The 22,281-nt window shown below is 61.8% G+C and overlaps 1 protein-coding gene across 1 annotated transcript; it reads right to left on the bottom strand.

The window, feature by feature from the left end:
* Nucleotides 1-7,548: 7,548 nt before the first annotated feature.
* Nucleotides 7,549-21,850, bottom strand: HDAC11 (histone deacetylase 11). Its single transcript, XM_088831625.1, has 10 exons — nucleotides 21,760-21,850; nucleotides 20,781-20,929; nucleotides 17,837-17,937; nucleotides 13,584-13,700; nucleotides 12,025-12,067; nucleotides 11,729-11,805; nucleotides 10,766-10,828; nucleotides 10,422-10,518; nucleotides 9,444-9,622; nucleotides 7,549-9,241 (listed from the first exon to the last, which is right to left on the bottom strand). Coding segments are annotated over exons 1-10 (1,044 nt in total). The 5' UTR covers nucleotides 21,762-21,850; the 3' UTR covers nucleotides 7,549-9,025.
* Between the last annotated feature and the right edge of the window lie 431 nt (nucleotides 21,851-22,281).

The raw sequence follows: 22,281 nt of genomic DNA, 5'->3' as shown, positions 1-22,281 counted from the left end.
GGGCCTCTCAAATGCCACCGGGAGTGTGACGTCCTGAATATCCCCCGGCCCCCACCCCACACCCCATCCTCATCTCCCAGGCCCAGAGCAGGGAGGGCACGTGGAGACCGACCACTCCCTCCCCCTGGCTTTCACGTGGAGGCCGGGAGAGAGCACCACGCCTGAAACACGACCACCAGGGTCCGACTCGGTCAGCCAGGGGCTGTCCCAGGCCAAGCAGCTGGGGGAGCCAAGGGGCAGGCAGGGAGGCCCGCCAGAGTGTGATGACCTGTGTGTCCGCCAAACAACAGCGAGGGACGGCGGCCAGGTGGGTGGGGACAGCTTGTTCTCACAGCCGGGCCCCGGGGACCTGAGTGGCCGCCCCTCAGCCCCACTGGACCTCACAGCTGCGGGGCCGCCCTGCCCCAGCCCCAGCCTGGATGTCGAAATCCGTGCAGAGGCTGCTGGGGCGTGGCCGTATCCATAGGTCCACCGCATCTACAGCGCAGGGCCCTGCAGGTGAACTGTCTCTTACACTGTTGGGGGCAGCCACCAGGCTAAAGGCAGGAAGAGGGGACAGGGGCTGGTGGGAGGGCGGGGGTGTCTGTGGGCTCACGGCTTCCCTACACACACAGCGGCTTGGAGATGGGACCGATCTGCTTCACCACAGACAGCAACCCGCAGGAACGATGCCTTATAACCATAAGGATCATGGCAATGTGCTTCTGGAGCCTTGGTTCAGGGCCAGGCGCTGTGCTAAGGCCTTTGCATGGGGGGCCCCCAGCCGGGCTGAGATGTCCCCATTTCATGGACGAAACGGAGAGTCGAGGGCGGTTCGGTGACGCACCCGGGGTCAAACGACAGTGGACAGCCGACTCGCACCGTCCACTTCAACCCGTGGATGGAGTGGCTGAAGCTCGGCTCCTCCCGCGCCCGCTGGCGGCTCACCCGAGCCCCCCGGCTTGGCTGCCAGCCGCCCCTTGGAAGCTCCAGGTGGAAAAACAATTGTGGTGTTGGCCCGGGGCTGCTGGCGGGGCCCAGGGCCCTCCCTCCCTGTGCCAGAGGTGCCAAGCAGCCTGCTGGGGAGCCCTGGGGAGGGCCTGGCTGGGGGGGGGATGGGGCACTTGCTCAGAATTCAAGGGGTAAGGGGGCCCCCTCCCGGATGTGGAGTGGGAAGGGGGTCTCTAGGTTGGCCCGGCAAAGACCACTCCCAGCCTGTCTCCTGCAGTCCGTGGGCACAGACCAGAACACAAATGGGGTGCTTCTGGAGGACCCACTGCCTGCCCGCAGGCCCTGTTCTGGGGCTGATGTGGGGGGTACAGACCCCCAGCCCCACGCTTCCCGGTAGGGAAGCAGAAAGGGCCTGGTTGTTCCCTGCACCCTGGGAGGCCACCACTTGACAGATGAGGAAACCCAGGCTCCCAGAGGCAAAGCGACTTGCCATGGGCACCCGGGGACCCATGTCAGGGACCCTGGGCCCTGCGCCCACCAGCCACACCCTGTACCCCTCAACGCGCTGAGCACCCCCCACATGCTGAGCCCCTCGCACGCCCACCGGACACTCCCAAGGACCCCGCAGGTGGGTGTCAGCGTTCCCACTCTTGGCCGCTGCAACTCCCAATGGGCAGGGGTGGGGGCTTGTCTGGAATCATCTCGCAGGGAAAGGCAACAGCAAAACCGCCCCCTGGTGCCCCGGTGGCCCAACGTCAGAGCCCACAAGCTTGCGTGCTCAATCGCCCAGTCGTGTCCGACTCTGCGAACTGTTGGATGGTAGCCTGCCAGGCTCCTCCGTTCATGGAATTTTTCAGGCCAGAATACTGCAGTGGGTTGCATTTCCTCCTCCAGGGGATCTTCCCAACCCAGGGATCGAACCCATGTCTCCTGTGTCTCCTGCATGGCAGATGGATTTTTCACCTGCTGAGCCATCAGGGAAGACCCACTGTTTCTCCCAAAACTTTCCCTGAAACTCCCCGCATTTTGAGTCATAGTAGCGAGTCCTCATGAGCCGGGCAGAGTGGGGTTAGGGCCCTGGCCAGCGGGCAGCCCCCTCCTGTGCTGGGGACAGCTGGGGGACTGGGCCTCGGCCAACAGCATCCTTTTAAAATGATACATTATTTACCTAGCTCAAGCCACACACACATGTGCCCTCTATGGATAATTTTGGTCTGTCCTTTTTAAGCAACAACACAGTTATACTTAACCATTCAAGAGGAAGTGAAGCCCACACGTCGTCTCCTCTGTGATCCTAAAGAAAAACGACCAGGCCAGCTGGCCGTGTTCAGGCGTCTGGGGCCTGTGGAGCGGGCGAGGGTTACTCGCCTCTACACGAGCGGCCCCAGGCTGGTTCCTGGCTGTTGCTTCTCTTGTGTTTGCTTTTAGTGGTTGTTCTATCTCCTCTCCTGTCGTTGGTCAGTCACTTCTAGAAGCACCCAGGCTCTGCTTGGGAAGCGCTAACAAGCTTGATGCCTCCTGCCGGTGAATGGACCATCGGTGACTCTGCTGTGAGCAGAGCTTAACAACAAGGGGAATTCATGGCAGGAACAAGCGCCGTCAAGTCCTCCTCAAGCCCCGGACGCTCTGGGGGCTCCAGGCCGGAACGTGCGGATCTGACACCGCAAGGGCGCCAGCCTGGGTGATGTTCTGCCTGGGGCAGCAAGGCTCCACTTCCCTGAGATGCTTTACCGCCACCTGCTGGAAAAGTATCCTGGCACATACATCTACCCTGATGCCCCTCTGGACAGCACACATCAGAGCTGTGTAGCACACGGCTTGTACAGCTGTCCATGGCAGCCCCGACTCAACACCACCAGGCCTCCTTGTTTCCCCATCATGTTTTACCCTTTTCTCCCCCCATTTCATTCTCTAGTACCCTAGACAGGCTTTATCTTTGTGGTTGAAATCAGGCTGCTCTGTGACTTGTGAGACAAAGTCCCTTCCCCACCGGCCCCAAATATAAAAGTCCAGGTAAGGACTCTGGTCCATCACTGAACCTCCTCCGTGGTCAGAGGCAGGGGATGGGTGTCAGGATGGGCAAGGTTGTGCCATGCAACGTGCCATGTAGAACCTCAGCGGTGGTTTATTTCTCCCTCACTTTGAATATCCACCCCTGTCTGCCCAGGGGGCTCTGCTCACCTGGGGCTTTCAGGGACCCAGAATGACAGATGCCACAGCTCAAAATGTGTTCCCGCCATCGCAGCGAGAGGGAGGCTCTCGGAGCATCACCCACTGGCTGGGAAAGCTTCCCCGGGGAGACATGCAGGGCACTGAGCTCACGGTTCATGAAGCAAGTCCGCGGGCACATCCAAGTTCAGGGGTGGAGAGGAGCACCCTCTAGGAGGATCTGACCTTGGATCATGCTGTACTCTCGGGGCAGCGGGGGATAGGCTGGGGGGCAGGCAGGGGACTGTGACTGTTACAGCCCGGGCTGGAGGGGTAGGAGCTCCTCCAGGAAGGGGAGGAGGGTGCCAGCGGCTCTAAACACTCGTCCGGGGCCGCAGCAGCAGGAGCCCCGAGGGACCCACAGGGACCAGCTCTCCGGGAATAAAGAGTCAGGCCCCAGCCCAGAAAAGACAGCAGGAGTGGTCTGGCGTGGACTCCAGAGGGATGGGTTAGATGGGGATCCTATTTGCTTCCCCTCTGGTTCTGGGGTTGGCTGTGGGCAGGCTGGGATGTCAGGAATGTCTCATCCATCAGAGTTGAAGATTCTGCTGGACAGAGGCTACTGGCGCTCGGATTGGTCAAGGGACTGTCCCAGGTTCGAGGAGCTCTTGGGGAAGCCGCCACTGCTACATGCCCACCACGTGTCAGGCTAGCGTGCCCCCAGCCCCACCATCAGGCACTCCTGTCTCAGCTGCGTGGACGAGAGAGAGCCTGGAGCCTGGGAATGCATCACACAGCCACCACCCCACCCCAGGCCTCAGACCCCCGTGGCATCACAGGATTCCTGGGGAAGGAGACACAGCCTTTGAAACGACAGCGGGTCCTCACGTGACTGAAGACCTCAGGAACCAGATGGGCGTCCGCCGGCCTGTGTTTTCGGCACATTCCTGAGCTCCGAGAGGAGAAATAAAAGTGTTCCCTTGTCTGCGAGCTGACGAGACAGCAATACTGTGGCGTAACTAGGGCCAGATGGGCTCCAGGAATTTCCAAAGGCCTCTCAACGTATTAGACAAAATAGCCTCCCAGCCGCACACCATAACTCCGTCTGGCTGCCCGGGTATCGGTTACTGTGACAACTGGTGGGTTGTGAGTGCCGGCTCGGGGGTCCCAGCAGGGAAGGGGTCTCTGGTCGGGCCACCGCCGCCTCCCCCTGGCCCCTCAGGAGCACCCCTTATGTGTGAGCCCTCTGCAGAGCTCCAAGGCCAGGGCACCCAACGGGAAATCTCAGAAAGGGGTGGCACAACCCCTAGCCACGGAGCTGGATGCCCGAGGCCCCCTCGCTAGCACAGCCCCGGGAGGGGAGGTCACGGCCATGGGGCACCCACGGGTGGGCGCTTCCAGCACACGGGGTGCAGGCTCTGGGGGACGGGGGGCGTGTCTGGAGACGCACCCTCTCTGCACCCCGTCCTCCCCCGTGGATACATCTGGGCTGAGAATGAAGCCAGTGAACACACGCCTGTGCCCGACCGGCGCGGTGAACCCAGAAGCTGCACTGAGGCCCCGAGAACATCGCGCCCGGTGCCCTCCCGAAGGAGGCCAACGTTAACTGAGAGCGTGCCGACACCCGGGCATCTTACAGGGGAGGAGATCGGGGCTCAGCGTGGTGACGGCCTTGCTCCAGGCCGCACAGCTGGCAAAGAAGCCCAGCTCCAGCCACCGCGCCCACCACCCCGATGAGTCAGCTCCCGCGTGCGGTGAAGCCGCGTCTCTCTAGGTGTCCATGCCCCGTTTGTGCAGCAAGAGACCGGGGAGCAGGCCAGGAGGGCAGCCCACGCTCTCCCGCTGGACCCTAAGTCTGCCCTCAAGCGACCGGAGCATGTAGGCCAGGCCACTTCTGTCCCCTCACATAGGCCTCTGCAGAGGGCCGGCCAGCCTGCAGGCAGGGACGCACCTGCCCAGGGTCACTCCGAGGCCAGTGGCGAAGCAGGTTCAGACTGAGGCTGGCTGGCCACAAAGCCCACGTCCTTCCTGCTGAGACCGCGCCCCTGCCGGCAGAGCTCAGGGCTCCCTCGTGCCCTGACAGCCATGCCTTGACCCTGGTGGTGACAAGGCATGCAGAGGAAAATGCCCAGGGGGGTAGCCGGGGCGACGCTCGGGACTCCCAACTCCCCATCGGAAAGCTGCCGTGGACGGGAGCCAGGAGGCTGAGCTCTGGTCCCCAGCTGGCCACCAGGCTCCTTAACAGCCCCCCTGGGCGTCAGTTTCCAAACTGACCACCAGCTCCAAACTGGTGTCCCAGTGGGCCCCCCACAAAGGACAGCCCCACCTCTCCGCGCCCTGGTCATTCCGAACCTTTGCCAGATGGTCTGGTTGCAGGAGGGTGGGGGCAAGGGCGCTCATTCTAGAGTCAGGCCGCCTCGGGTCCGTTCCCTGGCTTTTCTGTTGCCTGTGTGACCTTGGGCAAGTCACTTGACCTCTGTGAGTCTCAACCTCCTTGTCCCTAAAGCAGTGACACAGCTGCTGATGGGTAACTGCTATGGAATGTCTGCTCCAGGCTCGACACTGCTATAAGCTCTCGACAAATATTGGCTCCTTGAGTTCTCTTGTGACAACCACCCCTATGCGGAGTATCATTCCCACTTTGCAGATGAGTATACTGAGGCAGAGAGGTTAAAGCACCCAGCTAGCCAGGGGTGGAGGGTTGGGACTCGAGGCCTGGCCAGTGAGGGGTCGGCGCTCACAGCTTAACCACTGCCCCCCTGCAGCCTGGATGATAGTCCCGGGAAGGCACTGCTCCTGATGTGGCACCAAGCCTCCCCGCGGTGGCCCTGAGCTTGGGGCAGGGCGTCCCCAGTTGGGGCTGGCTGGGCTAAATGAAACCAGCTCGAGGGCAGGTGGCCCTGAAGGAGCCGGGGCGGCATCGTGTCTCCTTCAGATCTTCCCAGGAGTCCTGCGAAGCTGGGGGGCCCTGTCAGTGCCCCTGCCTGTGTTTATGGCCTGGGCGGCAGGCTGGGCACATCCCTTCCTGCCTCTGCCCCCTCCAGCCTCAGGCGTGGTGCCCTGGGCGGGCAGTGCTGCCAGAGAACCCACACCGGTCCCGAGCCGAGATCAGGGCTCTGGACTCTGTCTCGAGAGGACCTCTCAGGACTCGCGGGCCTCCAGCCAGGCCTGGCGCTGGAGTCTGGGGGACGACGGGGGGATGCGATCACGCAGCAGCTACATGGGGTCAGGCTCTGAGCTGGCTCCAGCGTCACCCCAAACACCGTGCCAAGCCTCGCAAGTTCAGGACATGAGCCACCAGGAGGGCTGAGGACGGAGGCTCGGAGAGGCCCCCCAGGGCTCCCTACATGGCGGCGTGGGGCCCAGGGGTCTGCCCACTCCCCATCTCGAGGCGTGGTAGGGGCGGGGGGTCCTCCTAGGTCAGATCTTCAGGACGCTCTGGAGCCTTCTGCAGAAATTCCCACCACCGCTAGGCATCACGCTAGCCCACGTGGGTTCCTTTTTGCAGGAGCTTTTCCAAGCTTGCCAGGCCCCCGGGTTCTCCCCTGAGCATGCGTCTGACCCCAGACCTCCCAGCCTGGCCCCATTCTTGCCCACCCGGTTGGCCAGCGCTTGGCACGTTCCCCTTGGGGTTTCATAACTTAGGGGATCATTTGCAAAGAGCACAGAGCACACATCCTGAGAACAGACCCCAAACACCTCCCAGGAACCAGCCCGGACCCTCCTCCTGCCCTGCAGCAGAGTCACCACCGTGGTCACGAACGGTCCCAAACATCCCCCAGGTGTTTAGTCCTGGGCCCACCCTCCAGGTGAGCACCGCATCCTTCGAGGCCCTTCTCACAGAGAAGGAAAGAGTTGCAGATTCCGGAGTCAAGGCCTTCGTGGGAATCCTGCCCCTCCAGCTCCCAGTGTGCGCTCTGAGCAAGTAACCGCCCCCCCCAATTGCATGCCTCAGCATCTACATCTGTCAACAGAGATGCGGCCTCACCAGCCTTTATCCGCCTCACACCCAGCACAGGGCACGCCTGGACCTCAACCACTGCCCCAGCGTCCTCCTCCCTTGGCACTGACCCTCGAGCGGCCACCTACTCCCCACCCAGGCTGTGCCCCTAATGCTGGGGGTGCCCTGGCCACTCTGCCAGGCTGAGGACAAGGTCCCACTCCCCACCTGCCCCAACCCTTCTGCCCCGCTCAGCACACCCCCACATATGCTCCCTGCCTGGCACCTTCCCATCCCCGCCCTCCCCCGCCCCTGAAACCCCTGTCTGGAGAGTACCCTCTTCACTCCTGCTAAATCAGAGGCAGCTGAGAACATGCCGGGGGATCCGGCAGAGCTGGGGTCAAGCCTGGCTCCACCACTCACTAGATGTGCAGCCTGGGGCAAACTCACTGAGCCTCAGTTGCCTCATCTGTAAAATGGGCACAATAACCTTCCTTCTCCAGGGGACTCAGGACAGAATAAAACACTAGCATTCACCAGGCCGCTGCCCCAGGCCCCTTGCTGTGTGAACTTACAGCCTTTATTTCCTGTGACCCTTAGAAGGGACGGACTCCTCTGAAGCACACACAGCAGCCAGCTAGCGTCGGGAAGGGCCTTTATGGTTCTCTGGAACAGAGGCTCCACGGACGTAAGCCCATCGCTGCCTGCCCCCTGGGGTTGCAGGCCCGTGTTGGAGGAGAAGGGGTGTTAGGTGCAGAGACTGGGGGGCGGGGCGGGGCAGTGGGGCATCCAAGTGTTTGTGACACTTGGTCATCTTGGGACCCTTCCCGCCCCCACAGCACAGGGGGTGTGAGGGAGAAGCTGGGAGCATTCAGGGCACCCCCAGGTGGCGAGGAGCAGAGTCCCCCAAGGGGGTTGATCAGGGACGGCCCACCTTCCTTCCCCCCCAACTCTGATCACCAAGAACACACCCAGGCCGAGGAGCGCTGGATGCCTCGCCCACCCCCAGCTTCCCAGGAGGTCCTGAGCATCCCCTTCAGAGTAGAGTGGGTGACAAGGTCAGGGCCCACCTGGGACCCCAGGCACAGGGCAGGCCTGGCATTTTTGGGGAGGCCAGTGGAGGCTGTAGCCCTACCTGGGCCCTGCCCTAGCCCTCAACCCCTACCCCTACCAGCTGCAGGCCAGGATGGAGACCCTCCGCTCGCCCCCAGCAACCCCAGCCTGGCGTCCCCGGCACTGCTGTCCCCACCTGGGCCTCGGGGCCTGCGGGACCCCGCCTGGCTGCCTGCCCCTCCGCGGTCTCCTGGGCTGGGCCTCGCTTTCCTCCGCCCCGCTGGCCTCCAGAGCTTGACCTCGCCCCCCACCCCAAGCCTGCCCTTCCCTCTGGACAAGCAAGATGTTGCTGGAACAGGCTCCCCTCTCCACCCCCAAGAGCGGGGAGGGGCTCAGGGACAGCGGGTCCAGCCCTTCCTCTATTGACGGAGCAGCCAGACGGGAAAGCCCACCTACATCTGCATGCCCTTCCCGCAACCCCACATCCAGGGCCAGGGCTCCTGCCTGCCGCCTGGGAATCCCGGCCCAGAGACCCGGATCAGCCCCTCTCGGACGTCCCACCCCCGGCTGGAGGGGGAGAGGGCAGAGAAGAGGCAGGAGGGAGGTCCTACAAGCCTCCTCAGTCTGAAACGGCCATGCTGTGTTGAAAACCAGAGCACCCCACCCAGCGGGGCGCACCCTGCACCTGGAGCCTCACCTGCCTCCTCCCTCCTGGGAGAACCACCACCTCTGCAGGGTCTGGTCAGGCTGTGCCCCTGTGGGTCCAGCTGGGACTCGGGCCCTGCCCTCTACCCGCTCCACAGAGAGGCCTGGAGCCCCCGACATCCGGGGTGGGGGGAGAGCGGAGCTGCGCAAGGTGCCCCCTGGCCCCTCAGCTGGAGGAGGAGATGCACTGGGAGGCTGGTGGATGGGTGGATGGGCGGCAGGCAGGGAGCCTCCAAGAGGGCGGTGTGGTCAGGGCACCTCCGGGGGCAGCAGAGGTGTGTCTGAGTTCTGTGCCGAGACGCTGGCAGACGCGGGCCCGATGAGTCCCAGGCCGTACAGGTTGAGGATGGAGTCGGCGATGATGCGGGCCGTGCGCTTCTGGTAGCCGCCCGATGTCACCATGAGGATGGGAAGCTGGTGGCCACGGACTATCCGGAACACCAGCTCGTCCCGCTTCACGACACCCTGCGGTTGGGGGGGACAGGGAAGACGGGCTCAGGCAGGTCTGGACCCTCAGGGTGGCGGAAGTCCTGCTGTGAGTCTAACACCGCTCCGCACTGCTGCCCAGCCCCTCTGGCCTCAGGAGGAACGCCCGTGCCGCCCACGTTCCCCTGTGGCTGCTGAGTCCCCAGCGCACAGCCCGGCCCACCCCAGGGTCAGGACGCACCTGTGCACTGATGGCCAGCCCGCCAAGGCGGTCCCCCTCGAGGACGTCCGTGCCCGCGTTGTACACCACCACGTCGGGGCGGTACTCCTGGAGGGCCCTCCCCAGGTTCCTCTCCACCTTCTGCAGGTATTCGCCATCCTCCGTGCCCCACTCCAGCTCCACCTTCCGCCTGATGGCCTCTGGCGGGGGAGACAGCGATGCCCCAAAGTGCAGGCGGGAAATGGGGCTGCAGGGGACTGTCTGCTTTCCACCTGACTCCAGCACTGCTCAGCCGCTCACCCACCCAAAACTCAGCTAAAAGAGCACAAGGATCATGGATGAAACACTGCCCTGGGGATTCAGGGGCCCACACTGGGTGCCCAAGCTCACTGTCTCTGAGGCACGGATACCCCATGTGCCCTCAGGTCCGAATCCAGTCCGTTTGAGATGAGATTCAGTTCAGAAATGGGTCCCTGGGGCCACAGGGTGACCAAGTTACCCACAGCAGACTTCCTGCATAAATGTCCCCTCCCCACAAGGTGGGCAGGTCCCCCTGCCTTCAAAGCTTCATTGAAGAGTCTCTGCCTTTTAATCGATGAGTTTAACCCACTTGTGTTTAACAGTTGTCACGTTTGAACTGATTTCTGCCATCTTATATTTTCCACTACATTTTTCTGTTTCTTTTTTGTCCTTCCCTGTTTTTGACCGGACAGCTGCATACCCAGGAGAAAATCCTACTCTATTTTTTAGGGGTCACCCCCGTAGAGGGATTCACGGTGTGTTTACTGGGCAGGGGGGGGCAGTTATATGGTCTTCGGTGGGTCAAGCGACCTCTTTGGGTCTGTTTCCTTGTCTGTGAAGTGGGGATGGCCTCCCCCTCCCTGGGATGCTGAGGATCAAGAAGTGAAGTGATGTCTGCAGGACCTGGCACGCGGGGAAAGCCCGGCAGAGAGAGCCTGGTCCGGGTGGGCATGCTGGGGTCGGGGTGGGGGCACTCACGCTTGGCGAAGCGGTCCCCAGGGTAGATGTGGCGGTTGTACACGTCCATGATGTACACGCGCTTGTCGCCCATGAAGTCGCGCTCGTGCCCGTTGCCCTGGGTGGGGGGGGGCACATGGAAGCCACTCAGGGCAGGCCGGTGCCCAGGGCCAGTCCAGGACCCCCCAGCACTTCCCAGGAATGCCCCCTGTGCCTGGGCGGGGGGTGGAGGGGTGGCAGAGGCCCAGCCTGGGGCTCAGGGGTGTTCCTGGGGGTGGGGAACCCCACAGCGTGGGGCCGTGTCTCAGAGGCTTCCTGAGGGGGGACCCTCAGAGGGGCAGACCCCATTCCCACCGGGCACTCACCTGATGGGCATCGAGGTCCACGATGGTGGCTTTGGAGATGCCTTCCACTCGGTCAAACAGGAACTGCCCAGGGCAAGAGAGGGGAGAGGTGAGGAGCCCCCCAGGCCAGAGGGCACAACCCCCCGGGGCCCTGGCCAGCGACAGGGTGGGCTGGGAGCGCCTCCGTGCTTGTGGGAGACCCCAGGCCGCTGGGAGCTTCGTGTGACTCAGAGGAGCCTGTGTGTGTGTCTGCAGCAGGGACCCCCTCCCGGCTGCACCCGGAGCTCCGTCTTGCCATCTCTGCCTTCTTAAGCCGCCTCCTCGGGGAAGCCTTTCCTTCCCCTGCCCTGTCCTCCCGCCAGGTCTCCTGGCAGCTCCCTCTCCAAACAGCCAGGGTCTGCCGCCCGCTCTGCCCTATCTGTTCTCATGCCGTGTGAGGACAGGGGCCGCGAGCACCACGTGGACTCCCAGCCTGAGCCCGGACCCGGGTGCTGGCAGAGCGCTGGCTTCTGAGCGCTGCAGAGGCCACAGCCAGCGCTGCCCCTTCGGGCTGTGCCCTCACCCCCTCCGGCCCCATTCCCTGAGGGTGAAGGGGTGAGCCCCACAGACAGGGCTGGGCCCTCAGCAGATGCCAGCCGCTGTCGCCACCATCAAGATCTTGAACCCTGCCTCCTCCCCGCTCTCCTGGAGCAAAGCCCTGCCTCCTATAATAGCCCAGCGGCTTCTGTAAGCTACTCTCCTCCGGTCCCCGGCCCCTAGAGAAGGCTGTCACCTCTGGACCGCCACAGGCAACACAGATGGGCAGGTTCATGCCTGCGTCTGAGTCTCAGCCCGGCTGAGGGGCCCAGGTGAGCTCTCTCCCACGCAGGGCCTCGACTCCCTTCGCGACAACGCAGGGTGAGAACACCGGACTGGGGGGGGATTCCAGGGAGGCTCTTGGAGGCGATCACCACCCCCCGGCCCGCCATGTGCGCTCAGACGCACCTTGATGGCAAGTGTGATGTCCGCGTAGGCGCAGAAGCCCCCGCCCCGGTCGCTGGAGCAGTGGTGGAAGCCGCCGCCTGCGAGGACAGTCATGGAGTGGGCAGGGCCGGGCTCAAGGGCACGCCCCAGGTGCCCCCTCCATCCTCCAGGAACGGGTCTGGGCCTCCAGGCTGGCCGAGCAAATGGACCCCCCGGGGCAGGTTGCCGGCCTGGGTCGCTGGGTCAGGGGGCAGCTCTGCCATCACGGCATCCGAGCTGCCGCCACCAGGCCCCAGGCCCAGCCCCGGGGCACTCACCTACATTGATGGCCCAGCCGCGGTCCACTGCCAGCTTCCCTGCCTTGGAAGACAAGCAGAGGGTGAGGCAGAGCGCTTCACTCACTCCTTTGCTGGCTCGCTGCCCCTGTCAACACCATTTGCAGCCAGCTCCAGGTGGGGGTGAGCTATGGGGGGTCTGGGGGGCAGCAGCCCGCCCCCACCAGGCAAATCCCCGACTGGCTGGCTGGTGAGACGGGAGCGCGTAATGTGTGTGTGCTCAGTCGTGTCTGACTCTGTGAGCTCATGGACTGTAGCCCACCAGGCTCCTCTGTCCATAGGATTTCCCAGGCAAGAATGCTGGAGTGGGTTGCCACTCCCTCCTCCAGGGGATCTTCCCGACCCAGGGATGGAACCCACATCTCCTGTGGCTCCTGCACTGGCAGGTAGATTCTTTACCACTGAGCCACCTGCAAACTGTAAACCCCTGTGTAACTGTGTGAGGGAACTGGAGGAAACCAAAGTTCCGTTCTCAGGCTTGCGTGTGAGCTGACAGGGATTCTCATGTGGCTTTCGAAGGGAAAACAGACAAAATTTTGTGCATGGAAATACTGTTGCTTTAGTCCTGAAATAATGTAGGAACTCATCATTCTGGGGTGAGCAGGAATATTCTAATAAACTTTAAAAGTGCACAAATTTGCAAAGCTAAGAGGAAAAGTGTAAGGGGTCCCGGCGTTGGTCCAGGTCTGGGTTAGGTCACTGTACATTTCAATCATTTCCGCTTCTTTTCCTCACTGTCTGGGGCTAATGTTCACTGGAAGGACTGATGCTGAAGCTGGAACTCTGATACTTTGGCCACCTGATGCGAAGAGCTGACTCATTAGAAAAGGCCCTGATGCTGGGAGGGATTGAAGGCGGGAGGAGAAGGGGACGACAGAGGATGAGATGGTTGGACGGCATCACTGACTCGATGGACATGAGTTTGAGTGAACTCCGGGAGTTGGTGATGGACAGGGAAGCCTGGCGTGCTGCAGTCCATGGGGTCACAGAGTCGGACACGACTGAGGGGCTGAGCTGAGCTGACACACATGACGTGAGGCCCAGCTTTGCCTCGAGTGTTGGTGACTGCCACACCCTGACGCGGGTGAGGGGCGCCATCCACCGCTGAGGTCACAGCGGTTTGTTTTCATCTGCAATGTGAGAAGCTCAGAGCCACATTTTTAGGATACACTGTGGGTGGGGGGATGGCTGTTTAAGGACACCTCTTCAGTTCAGTTCAGTCACTCAGTCGTGTCCGACTCTCTGCGACCCCATGAATCACAGCATGCCAGGCCTCCCTGTCCATCACCAACTCCCGGAGTTCACTCTTACACACCAGCAAATACTCTAACGGGAGTCTTGGGGAAAGAGCAGTGATTTCTATGGGAGAAGCTTTGGAAGAAAGAGTTCCTGCTGCCACCTTGAAGCACATTTGTGATTTTGCTCAACAACTCAGCAGGATGAGGCATTCTGGAGGGAAAGCCCCAGGTGGGCAAAGGCCCAGGGAGCGAAGGAGCCGGGGCCGGGGCTTCCCGCCCAGCCACTGCCCCCCCCCCACCTACCATTATGGTTCCTCCCGTCTGGGTCCGCAGGGGCTTGAGCACCTTCCTCTGCACCAGGAAGTTGGGCAGGAAGATGACCGGGGGGATTTCTGTGATGGTCGCGACAGCAAAGGACCACTGCGGGGAGACACGCGGGTTGTTTGGCCTCCCTCTGCCCAGCGGGCCCAGAGGCAGCAGACTCCCTCTGGACCAGCTTCGGGGCACCTGGGGGCTGTGGGCAAGTGCAGCCTTGGGTGAGCAATGGGGGCCCTCCCACCGTGGCTGAACTTCAGGCTCAGCACAGAGATGCTCACAACAGCGTGTTCTCCTTCAAGGGAGGTCAGCGCAAGGGCCTCATGGTCCAAGGCCCTCCGCTGCCCTCTTGTGTCCAGGAGGAGAACTGCAGGGGATGACCGGTCACCACCGAGCCTACCCAGAACTGGCCTGGCCCACACCCTGGGGCGGCAGGGCCCTGCGGGGGCCGGGAGAGAGGGTAAGGAAGGAGGATCCTTCTTTACAAGGTCACAGCGAGTCCTCGACAGAGTCTGGACTGGATGCCCAGGGCTGCTGCTCCCCCAGCGCAGCACGCCCCTCATCCACCAGAGTCAGCCGTCCCTTCAAATGGGGCTGCATGCTCTCGTCCCCTGCTGCCGAGGCAGGAGGGTCTGGGGCACCCACATCAGGATACAGCCTCCCTTTGACCTCCTGGGCCCTGGGCAAGTGTCCATGCACCCTGGCCCTGGACCTCTCCTGCCTGGCTGGGAACACCCGCGATCCAGACCCTGCTCTCCACCAATGCTAGACAGAGCCCTGCAGGGACCCTGGCACCTGGCAGATATTTCCCAAGAGCCTGGGGAGGCACCAGGCCTGGAGATGGAGCTGGTTTGTCCTCACAGTCACACAGCAGCCTGGTGGGGAGGTGCTGACCTGCAATGTGACAGCTTTGCTGGGGGAGGGAGAACACAGTCTGGTTGGACAGCTGCAAGCCCCACGTGTGTGTGTGTGTGCGTGCATGCGCGTGTGCACATATGCACATGCCTTCGTGTGTGTGTGTGTGTCAGTGAGTGGGCACATGTGTGCACGTGTGTGAGGGGGCAGACCCAGCAACAGGAAGGCAGGGGCTCCACCTGCCTGTCACACCTACCCCACCCCAGCAGCAGCGCAGCACGTGGGAAGCAGGGAATGACTGTTCCCTGGAAGGGAGCAACCTGCCCCGGAAGGAAAACAACTGCTGCCTCCCTCCCACCCCCAGCGAGCCCACAGGGGACAGAGAAGGAAAGAAAATGAAGCCACCACCCCCAAAAGGAAACTAAGCAAGCAATTTCATTTACGACGACATCAAAAAGAATAGTTAACCAAACAGGTATAAGACTTGTACGGTGGAAACTACAAAATGCTGCTCAAAGAACGACGTGGGTTGGAAGACCCAACCTTGTGAAGATGACGGTTCCCTCCTAACTCATCTGCAGATTCATAATCGCTACTGAAATCCCAATAGCGGTTTTTGTGTTTTTTTGCAGGAGTGGAGAAGCTGTCCTATAACCCTGGGGGGTCCCATTTCCCGGGGACCCTCGGAGGCTGACCCCTGGGTATTCTTTGCACAGGGGTCTGTGTCTCTGCTCTCACAGACTCAGGGCACCGTGGGGGCAGCAGTGAGGCCCAAGTTGCACCCAGACTCCCTGGGGCTCTGGCCACAGTTTCCGGGACATCCTTGGCTTCCAGACCCCACACCCAATCTGAGCACAAGGAAGTCCTGTTCCAGCTTCACAACAAACCCCGGGTCCTGCCATGTCCGCCCCCGGCCACGGCTGCTTCCAGCCTTGTCCGAGCGTCCAGGCTCTCCCACCAGGATCATGGCAGCCGCCCGCTTCCTCCTGATTTTGTCCTCATGGCCGGGTCTCAACTAGTCCCATCACAGCTGCCAAGCAAGCTTTGAAAACCTAGGTCAGATCACGTCCCCCTGCTTCAAACACTCCTGGGCGCCCACCGCCCTCACAGCAAAGTCGCAGTGACCACAGGCCCTCGGCGGTCCTGACCCTCATCACTTTCTGACCCCGCCTCCTACCGTCTCCCTTCCATTCCCTCCAGTCCAGCGGTGTCACTGCTGCTGGGACACTCCTGCCTCAGGGCCTTTGCCCCTGCTCCTCCTCCTGCTCGCTCAAAATGCCCTCCCCCAGATGCCTGCCCAGCCCACTCCCTCACTCTCCCCTTGGGAGGCTGAGCCCCCTCCCACTCCAGACCTGAGTCTGTACAGCCGTCGTCCTCTGAAACGCCACGAGCGTCACCCACTCATCATCCGCCGGCCTCGGCTCAAGCCCACCTCCTCTGTGAGGCCCTCCTCAATTACTCAGACTACACAAGCTTACCGCTGCCTAGTGACCCTCCTTCTTCTCCCGCTGTCGGACTTGCTGCTCTCTGAAACGTTTCTGTGCTGTCACTTTGTTTCAGCCTTCTACCAGGAAATGCAAATCCATGGCAGCAGGGAACACGGCTTATTGTTTTGTTTTGGTTTTGTTTTGCACCCAATACACAGAATTCCATGCAGAGGTGTTGCATGACTGAATACTTCTTCGCCTTAGTAGGTCATATGGAAATCATATTTCTCCTTCTGCTCTGGCCACCAGGGAGCTCCGGATATGTAGCTTGGCCATGGCCTCTTGGTTACATTGGCATATCTGAATTCTCCTCCTGCCCTTGACCTCAGCTTTCTACTTGAGACTCTACCTGTGAATACTTGTTCGTGTTATCACACAGCACCTAGAAGCTGCCTTCAGGGTGCTAGGGAAGCCAAGGCCAGGCATGCAGTCAGCCTCCCAGCTCCCTGAAAGGACCTCCAAACAAAGGGAGCCCAGCCTTGCCTAGGTTTCTCTGGGTGCTGGCCCCAGCCCAGCCCCTTTCCGTCCCAGCCCCGCCCTGGCCCCACCTGCACCCTCTGGACTCTGGTAGGCAAGTCCTCCCGGCCCCGCCCCTGGGCTGTGGACTGTAACCATGCATGTCCCGGTCCCGGGAAACCAGGGCAGCCAAGCGCTGGGCTTCCTGCCAGGGCCTTGCACACCTCGCTCTCCCGGGAGCCAGGTTTCACCCTCTTCCTGGTAATCTTTCACGAGTGCATGCTGCCACAGCTCCATCTAGAATTCTCACAGCTCAGGCCAGCACACGGGAGGACGAGGGGCAGCAGGCGTGACCAGGAGCCCAGGACCCTGCCGGGTGGCCTGTCCAGGATCCCCCCGGGGCCTGCAGGACCTCCTGGGTGACCTTGAGCAGGTGTAGCCTCTTTGCAGGCTTGTCCACCTGGGGGGGCAGGACCTAGTGACCTCAGGTGTCCACTCTGGCTCTAAGATGAGTCCTGCTGGGAGCCCAGCGGTATGTGTCAGGATTCCACGCTCCTGGGGGCAGAGAACCTGGGGCATCCTCGACCCACTGTGTTCTGATGCCGCCCCCAGCCCCGCCTGCCTTCCAGCCCGACAAAGGGGCCCAACAACGCCTCCGCCCTCAAAGCACACTAACGGGAGCCATGCGGCTCCTCTAGAAAGAGGCTGTCTTTAACAGGCAGCCTGCAGGCCGGATTCACAAACCTTCCGATGAGTCGCTACATTAAGAACTCAGGAGCCATCACCCACTGGTCTGGATTCCTGGCTTCTCTTTGAAAGCCAGGCCTATGGAGGAGCTGGGCGGCAGCCACCGCCTGGGAGGGGCCGGAGCACGGGTTCGGCCCATACCACCCACCACCCGCCTGACCACTTGTGTACGTTCCCAGCTGGGCCCTGGGGTGCAAAAACTAGCTTTCAGCGCAACAGTTTCCAACACGTCTCTAGCAGTAGAAGCCCTTGAAACAGAATCTTCAACTTCAGCCCAATATAAATACAGGCCAAGGAGGAACAGGCGTGGTTGGGGGGAAACAAGGAGCTGGGATCCGCCACCCATCACCCCACCAGGGGTCTTGGAGGCCCGTCCGCAGAGCCCAGATGGGAAGTCACTGAGGCAGAAGCCCCGAACCCCAGCGAAGGTTCGATGCCCATCAAGGGGGCATCCGTGCTTTCACACTCCCAGGGATGGGGGCTCACGACCCCTAGGAGCAGCCACACGCATCCCTGGTATCTGCCCTCCTAGGGCCCCTGATGGGGACTCCCACGCTTCCCCTGCACATGGACAGGAATAGGGCCCCTCGAGTCTGCGCCCCCACTCCCGCTGGCAGCCCCTCTCCTCCTGCTGGCATACCCCCCTCCTCCCAGCAGCGGCCTCCCTTCCTCCCGGCAGCAGCCCCAGCCCCGCACCTTCAGCTCGTTGAGATAGCGTCTCGTGTGGACCACCAGCAGGTCTTCGTCCGAGGCCTCCCGCGCCTCCACCAGCATGCTGTCTGACAGCAGCTTCTCTTCTGAAATCACAAAGCGGGCACCATGCACCCCTGCTGGCCTCCAGCCCCAGCCCCTCCCGCGGGCTCAGACGTGGCCCCTGGCAGCCCCTCCCCAGGAGAAGGTGGCCTCTGCTGGCTTGTGGGTGGTCTCAGAACAGGCCACTTCTCAGGCCGGTGTGGAGAGAGCTGCCAGGCCCTCGGGCTAGGGGGCATAGGACGTTGTGCCCAGCGATCCTCCTGTGTCCCAGGCCCCTGAGAGCCAGGGGGTGAGCTCAGGCATGGATGGGCAACTTGCAGAGGCAGGTGGCACGGCGGTCATCAATGCTGCGTCTCAAGGTGAGAAAAACTCTCCTGACTGAGGCTCCTCCACCTTGGGGTGACGTCAGGGGGGTGTCGCGTGGGGAGCCTCTCTTTGAACACTTGCCTGATCCTTGCTCCTCTGCCTTTGTTTAACCCCCACAAGCAGCAATCAGTTTCACAGTCTGCCACAGCGGTAAGCTGCCTGAGCCGGAATACACTGCTACTTCCATTGCATTGATTTTTTTACCGTGACCTTCTATTTATGGCAAATGAAACTGGCTTTTTCCATTGAGACGACATAATGTTCCCTTTTAAAATAGGCTTATTTAAGTTTTTAAAAACAAAGGCTAGGCTGATAAAAACTCTGATGTAAATTATGGAACAGGTGGTATGAGTTGATGGCAAAGTCCCAAGAGTGGTTCGCCAACGACTGATGCTTGGGAAACAGCGCACTGTGTCGTCACCCCACACACACGCCAGACAGAATCCCCTCCTTTTTGCAACAGAGGAAACTAGACAGAGGGGAGGAAGTGCTCTGCTAGGGCACTGTGGGAACGGACCCGTGATGCTCTGCTTCTACTGAAACTGAAGGACAAGGTCAGAATCCACGGGACCTGTACTAATATGTCACTCTCAGAAACCAACCCTGGTAGAAACCAGCCTGCTGCTGTTGTTGAGTCGCTCAGTCGTGTCCGACTTTGCAACCCCAGGGACTGCAGCCCGCTAGGCTCCTCTGTCCACGGGACTTCCCAGGCAAGAACACTGGAGTGGGTTGCTATTTCCCACTCCAGGAATCTCCCCAGATTAGGGATCAAACCCACGTCTCGGGCACTGGATGGAGTAAAGGTGGATTCTTTACTACGGAGCCACCTGGAAGACCGTGAACACCAACTGGTTCCATACATTTCCCACAGAGAGCTCCATGGAGAGCAAGTATCCCCCTGCCTGGAACATTTCATGGCTCCCTACTGCCTTCCCCCAAAGGACCAGCTCTGTTCCTGGCAGTACCCAAGGCCCTTCACCACGTGGACCTGCCTCCCCTCTACCTACATCCTCATCAGAGAAGGAAGCGAACTCAGGAAGATGGTCAACTCAGAGGGATGGGGACAAGGCTCCCTTAAGTTGCACTGCAGGGTGACACGCGAGCCCAGGAAGGGGCAATCTGCGGAGAGCCTCAGGCCCGCTGGAAGCAGAGAGGGAAGGACCTCATTCGGGAGGCATGAGGGAACTCCCTGGAGGTCCCGTGGTTACAGCTGCGAGCTTCCACCCCCAGGAGAGAACAGTCAGGGGGAGGCGGGCTGGCTCCGCCCCCCCACCGGAGCTCTTCCCAGGGCTGCGCACTTGTCCTCTTTTCTACGTGACCTTTTTCTTTGAATAAGCACTCTGGTCGCTAGTGCAGGTGGAAAATCAGTATCGCCCGCCAGAAACAGAAGGTAACCAAAACAAAAACAAAAAAAATACAAGGGCAACAGTGTCATTAATCTCCAGTGTGGCTGTTTTCTGCAAGGTGCAGGGCCGGAGGCTCGCTCTAGATTTGTTAAAGAAGGAGATAGATTTAGGTGTTAAAGGTGGGCTAGCCCCCAAATGAGGAGAAGGCAATGTGGCAAGCCACTCCAGTACTGTTGCCTAGAAATCCCATGGATGGAGGAGCCTGGTAGGCTGCAGTCCATGGGGTCGCTAAGGGTCGGACACGACTGAGCGACTTCACTTTCACTTTTCACTTTCACACATTGGAGAAGGAAATGGCAACCCACTCCAGTGTTCTTGCCTGGAGAATCCCAGGGACGGGGGAGCCTGCTGGGCTTCCGTCTATGGGGTCACACAGAGTCGGACACAACTGAAGTGACTTAGCAGCAGCAGCAGCAGCAGCCCCCAAATGAAACATCCCCCAGGATGTGATCAAAGGCGCTGTGTGATGCAGAGACGTTCATCTCCATCCTGCGCCAGGTGACACTTCACGTAACTCTGCCTACCTCCCTCAGTTAAAGAACCCCCAACACAGGAAACTGGAATATCTTTTTTTTTTCACCAGTCTACTGTGATGTTTGAATTTTCAACCCTGGATTACAAACCATGGTTGAAACAGCACACTCTGCACAGCATCACCCTGCTCAGGGGACGAGCCATAAAAGGGATGAGGCTAGAGCTCTGAGGTTCAGACCTTTCTGGGCCTAGTTTCCTAGATTTTTCATCAGTGGGGTTGGAGCAAAGGTGGTCCAGCTCCACGATTCTCAGACGTTGTGGGGTATAGACAGTGCATCCCTCCAAACATCAGCTTCCCTGGCTCCATGGCAAACAGCTCCCCTGCTACTGGGTCTCCAGGGGCAGAGACAGGGCTTAGGTCCCCAGGGAATGGGAGCCAGTGAAGGTGTGCTACGAGGCCAGGTTGAGCTCAGAGGTCTGTGTTGGAAAGATCCTCGTGACAGCACCGGTGGAAGGCAGTCTGAGGGCTGAGACTGCAGCGGGAGGGTCTGAAGCTTGCGTGAGGGAAAGGCAGCACGGGGTGGTGGTGGTGGCAGGTGGGCTGCAGGGAGCGGATGCAGGTCCCGGGGGGCCTTCCATACCTTTCAGGAAGCTGATCACTTTTCCCCATTTTCCTGCGTCAAAGGGGTGCAGCTTCTCCAGGCCCAGGAAGGTTATGTTGTAGCGCGGCGAGTACACGATGGGCCAGCGCGAGTCCGGCACAGGCTGGTACAGCTGGGTTGGGTGTGGCCTTCGTGGGCACAGGGACAGACATGCACAGACAGGCACAGCCTCAGTGGGGAGCAGCTGCAGCTCCGCGCCAGCAGGCTCAGACCGAGCACACAGCCCTGACCCAGTAACCACTAGCTCGCTTGGCAGCAGCAAAAGGGCCACAGCAACAACACTAAAATAGTGACTCCTCACTGAGCTCCCTGAACCACCCGGCCCAATCCTGGCAGCAGCCACGGGTGGGTGTAGGCACCACCAGAGGCTCAGAGAGGACCAGGGGCACCCCAAGGTCACCCCGGCCTGTGGAGCAGCCCACGTGCGCCAGCGGTGTCTGGCTAAGCCTCAGCACCTCGCCTGCACAGGACAATTACAGCCAACAGCTGTGTGGCCCTTGGCCTGGCTTTCCTCGGCTGCAAAACGTGCGGCCGTCGTCGGGAGGGCTGAGATAACGCACTCAACAACCGAGCACAGAAAGCGACCTATCCCTGATAAGCGAGGCGGACAGTTCCCGGAGACAGCAGCTCGGGGCGCACGCAGGCTGCGGCCCAGCCCGGGCCCTCCGCGTCCGCTGACCCCCATCTCGCCTCCGCCGCCGCCGCCGCGCGGGGCACGGAGCCGGCTCGCCACCGCGGGGCCCGCTCTGCCGGGGCCGGAGGACAGGCGCCCAGCCGCGCATGGTGTGGGCCCGCGCCCCGGGCGCCGCAGAGGAGCGGCGCTGGGCTGGCCGCGGCGCGCTGACCCGGGCCCGCAGCTGGCGGGCTCGCCCGGCCGCCGCGCGCCGCTGCGCCCGCCCGCGGGGACCCCGGGGAGCCCCGCCGCCCGCGCCCGCGCCCGCGCCCCCGCCGCACTCACATCGCGCGGCCGGGCCCTCCCTGCGCCGCCGCCGTCCGCGACCCGGCGGGGCGGGCGCGGCCCCGCCCAGGACACGCCCCGGGCCCCGGCCGCCGCCGCTGGGGGCGGAGCTCGGAAGGCTCGGCCCGCCCCGCCCCGCGCGGGCCTGCGTCACAGAGGGTCGGGCTCCCGCGCCGGGCTCCCGGCCACGCCCCCACGCCCTTCAACGCCAAGTCCCGCCTTCCGCAGGCGAACACCCAGTGAGATCTCGCCCTGCTCGGAAGCCGCGCCCCTTAGGGGGAGGGCCGCTCGGCGCAGCACGGGAACGGCAGCGACCGCCCCGCCCTTGGGCGGGGCCACGTGATGCCCCGCCCCAGCCTCCCGGCCCGTCTTCGTGGTCTCAAGGCCGGGAGATCCCGGGAGCTGGGGACGCCCGGCTTCCGGGCGGACTCGGAGGCGGAGTCGCTGTGTGACTCCGACCCCAGCTGGGCGAGCGTCTGCTCTCCAGGGTCTCTGTTTCCACTAGCGAGATGAGGTCGGGGG

This window comes from Moschus berezovskii, chromosome 24 (genome assembly GCF_049115385.1).
Source record: "Moschus berezovskii isolate FMDL1 chromosome 24, NW_MosBer_1.0, whole genome shotgun sequence".
Lineage (NCBI taxonomy): Eukaryota > Metazoa > Chordata > Mammalia > Artiodactyla > Moschidae > Moschus > Moschus berezovskii.
This window is presented reverse-complemented; position numbering and strand designations above follow the sequence as displayed.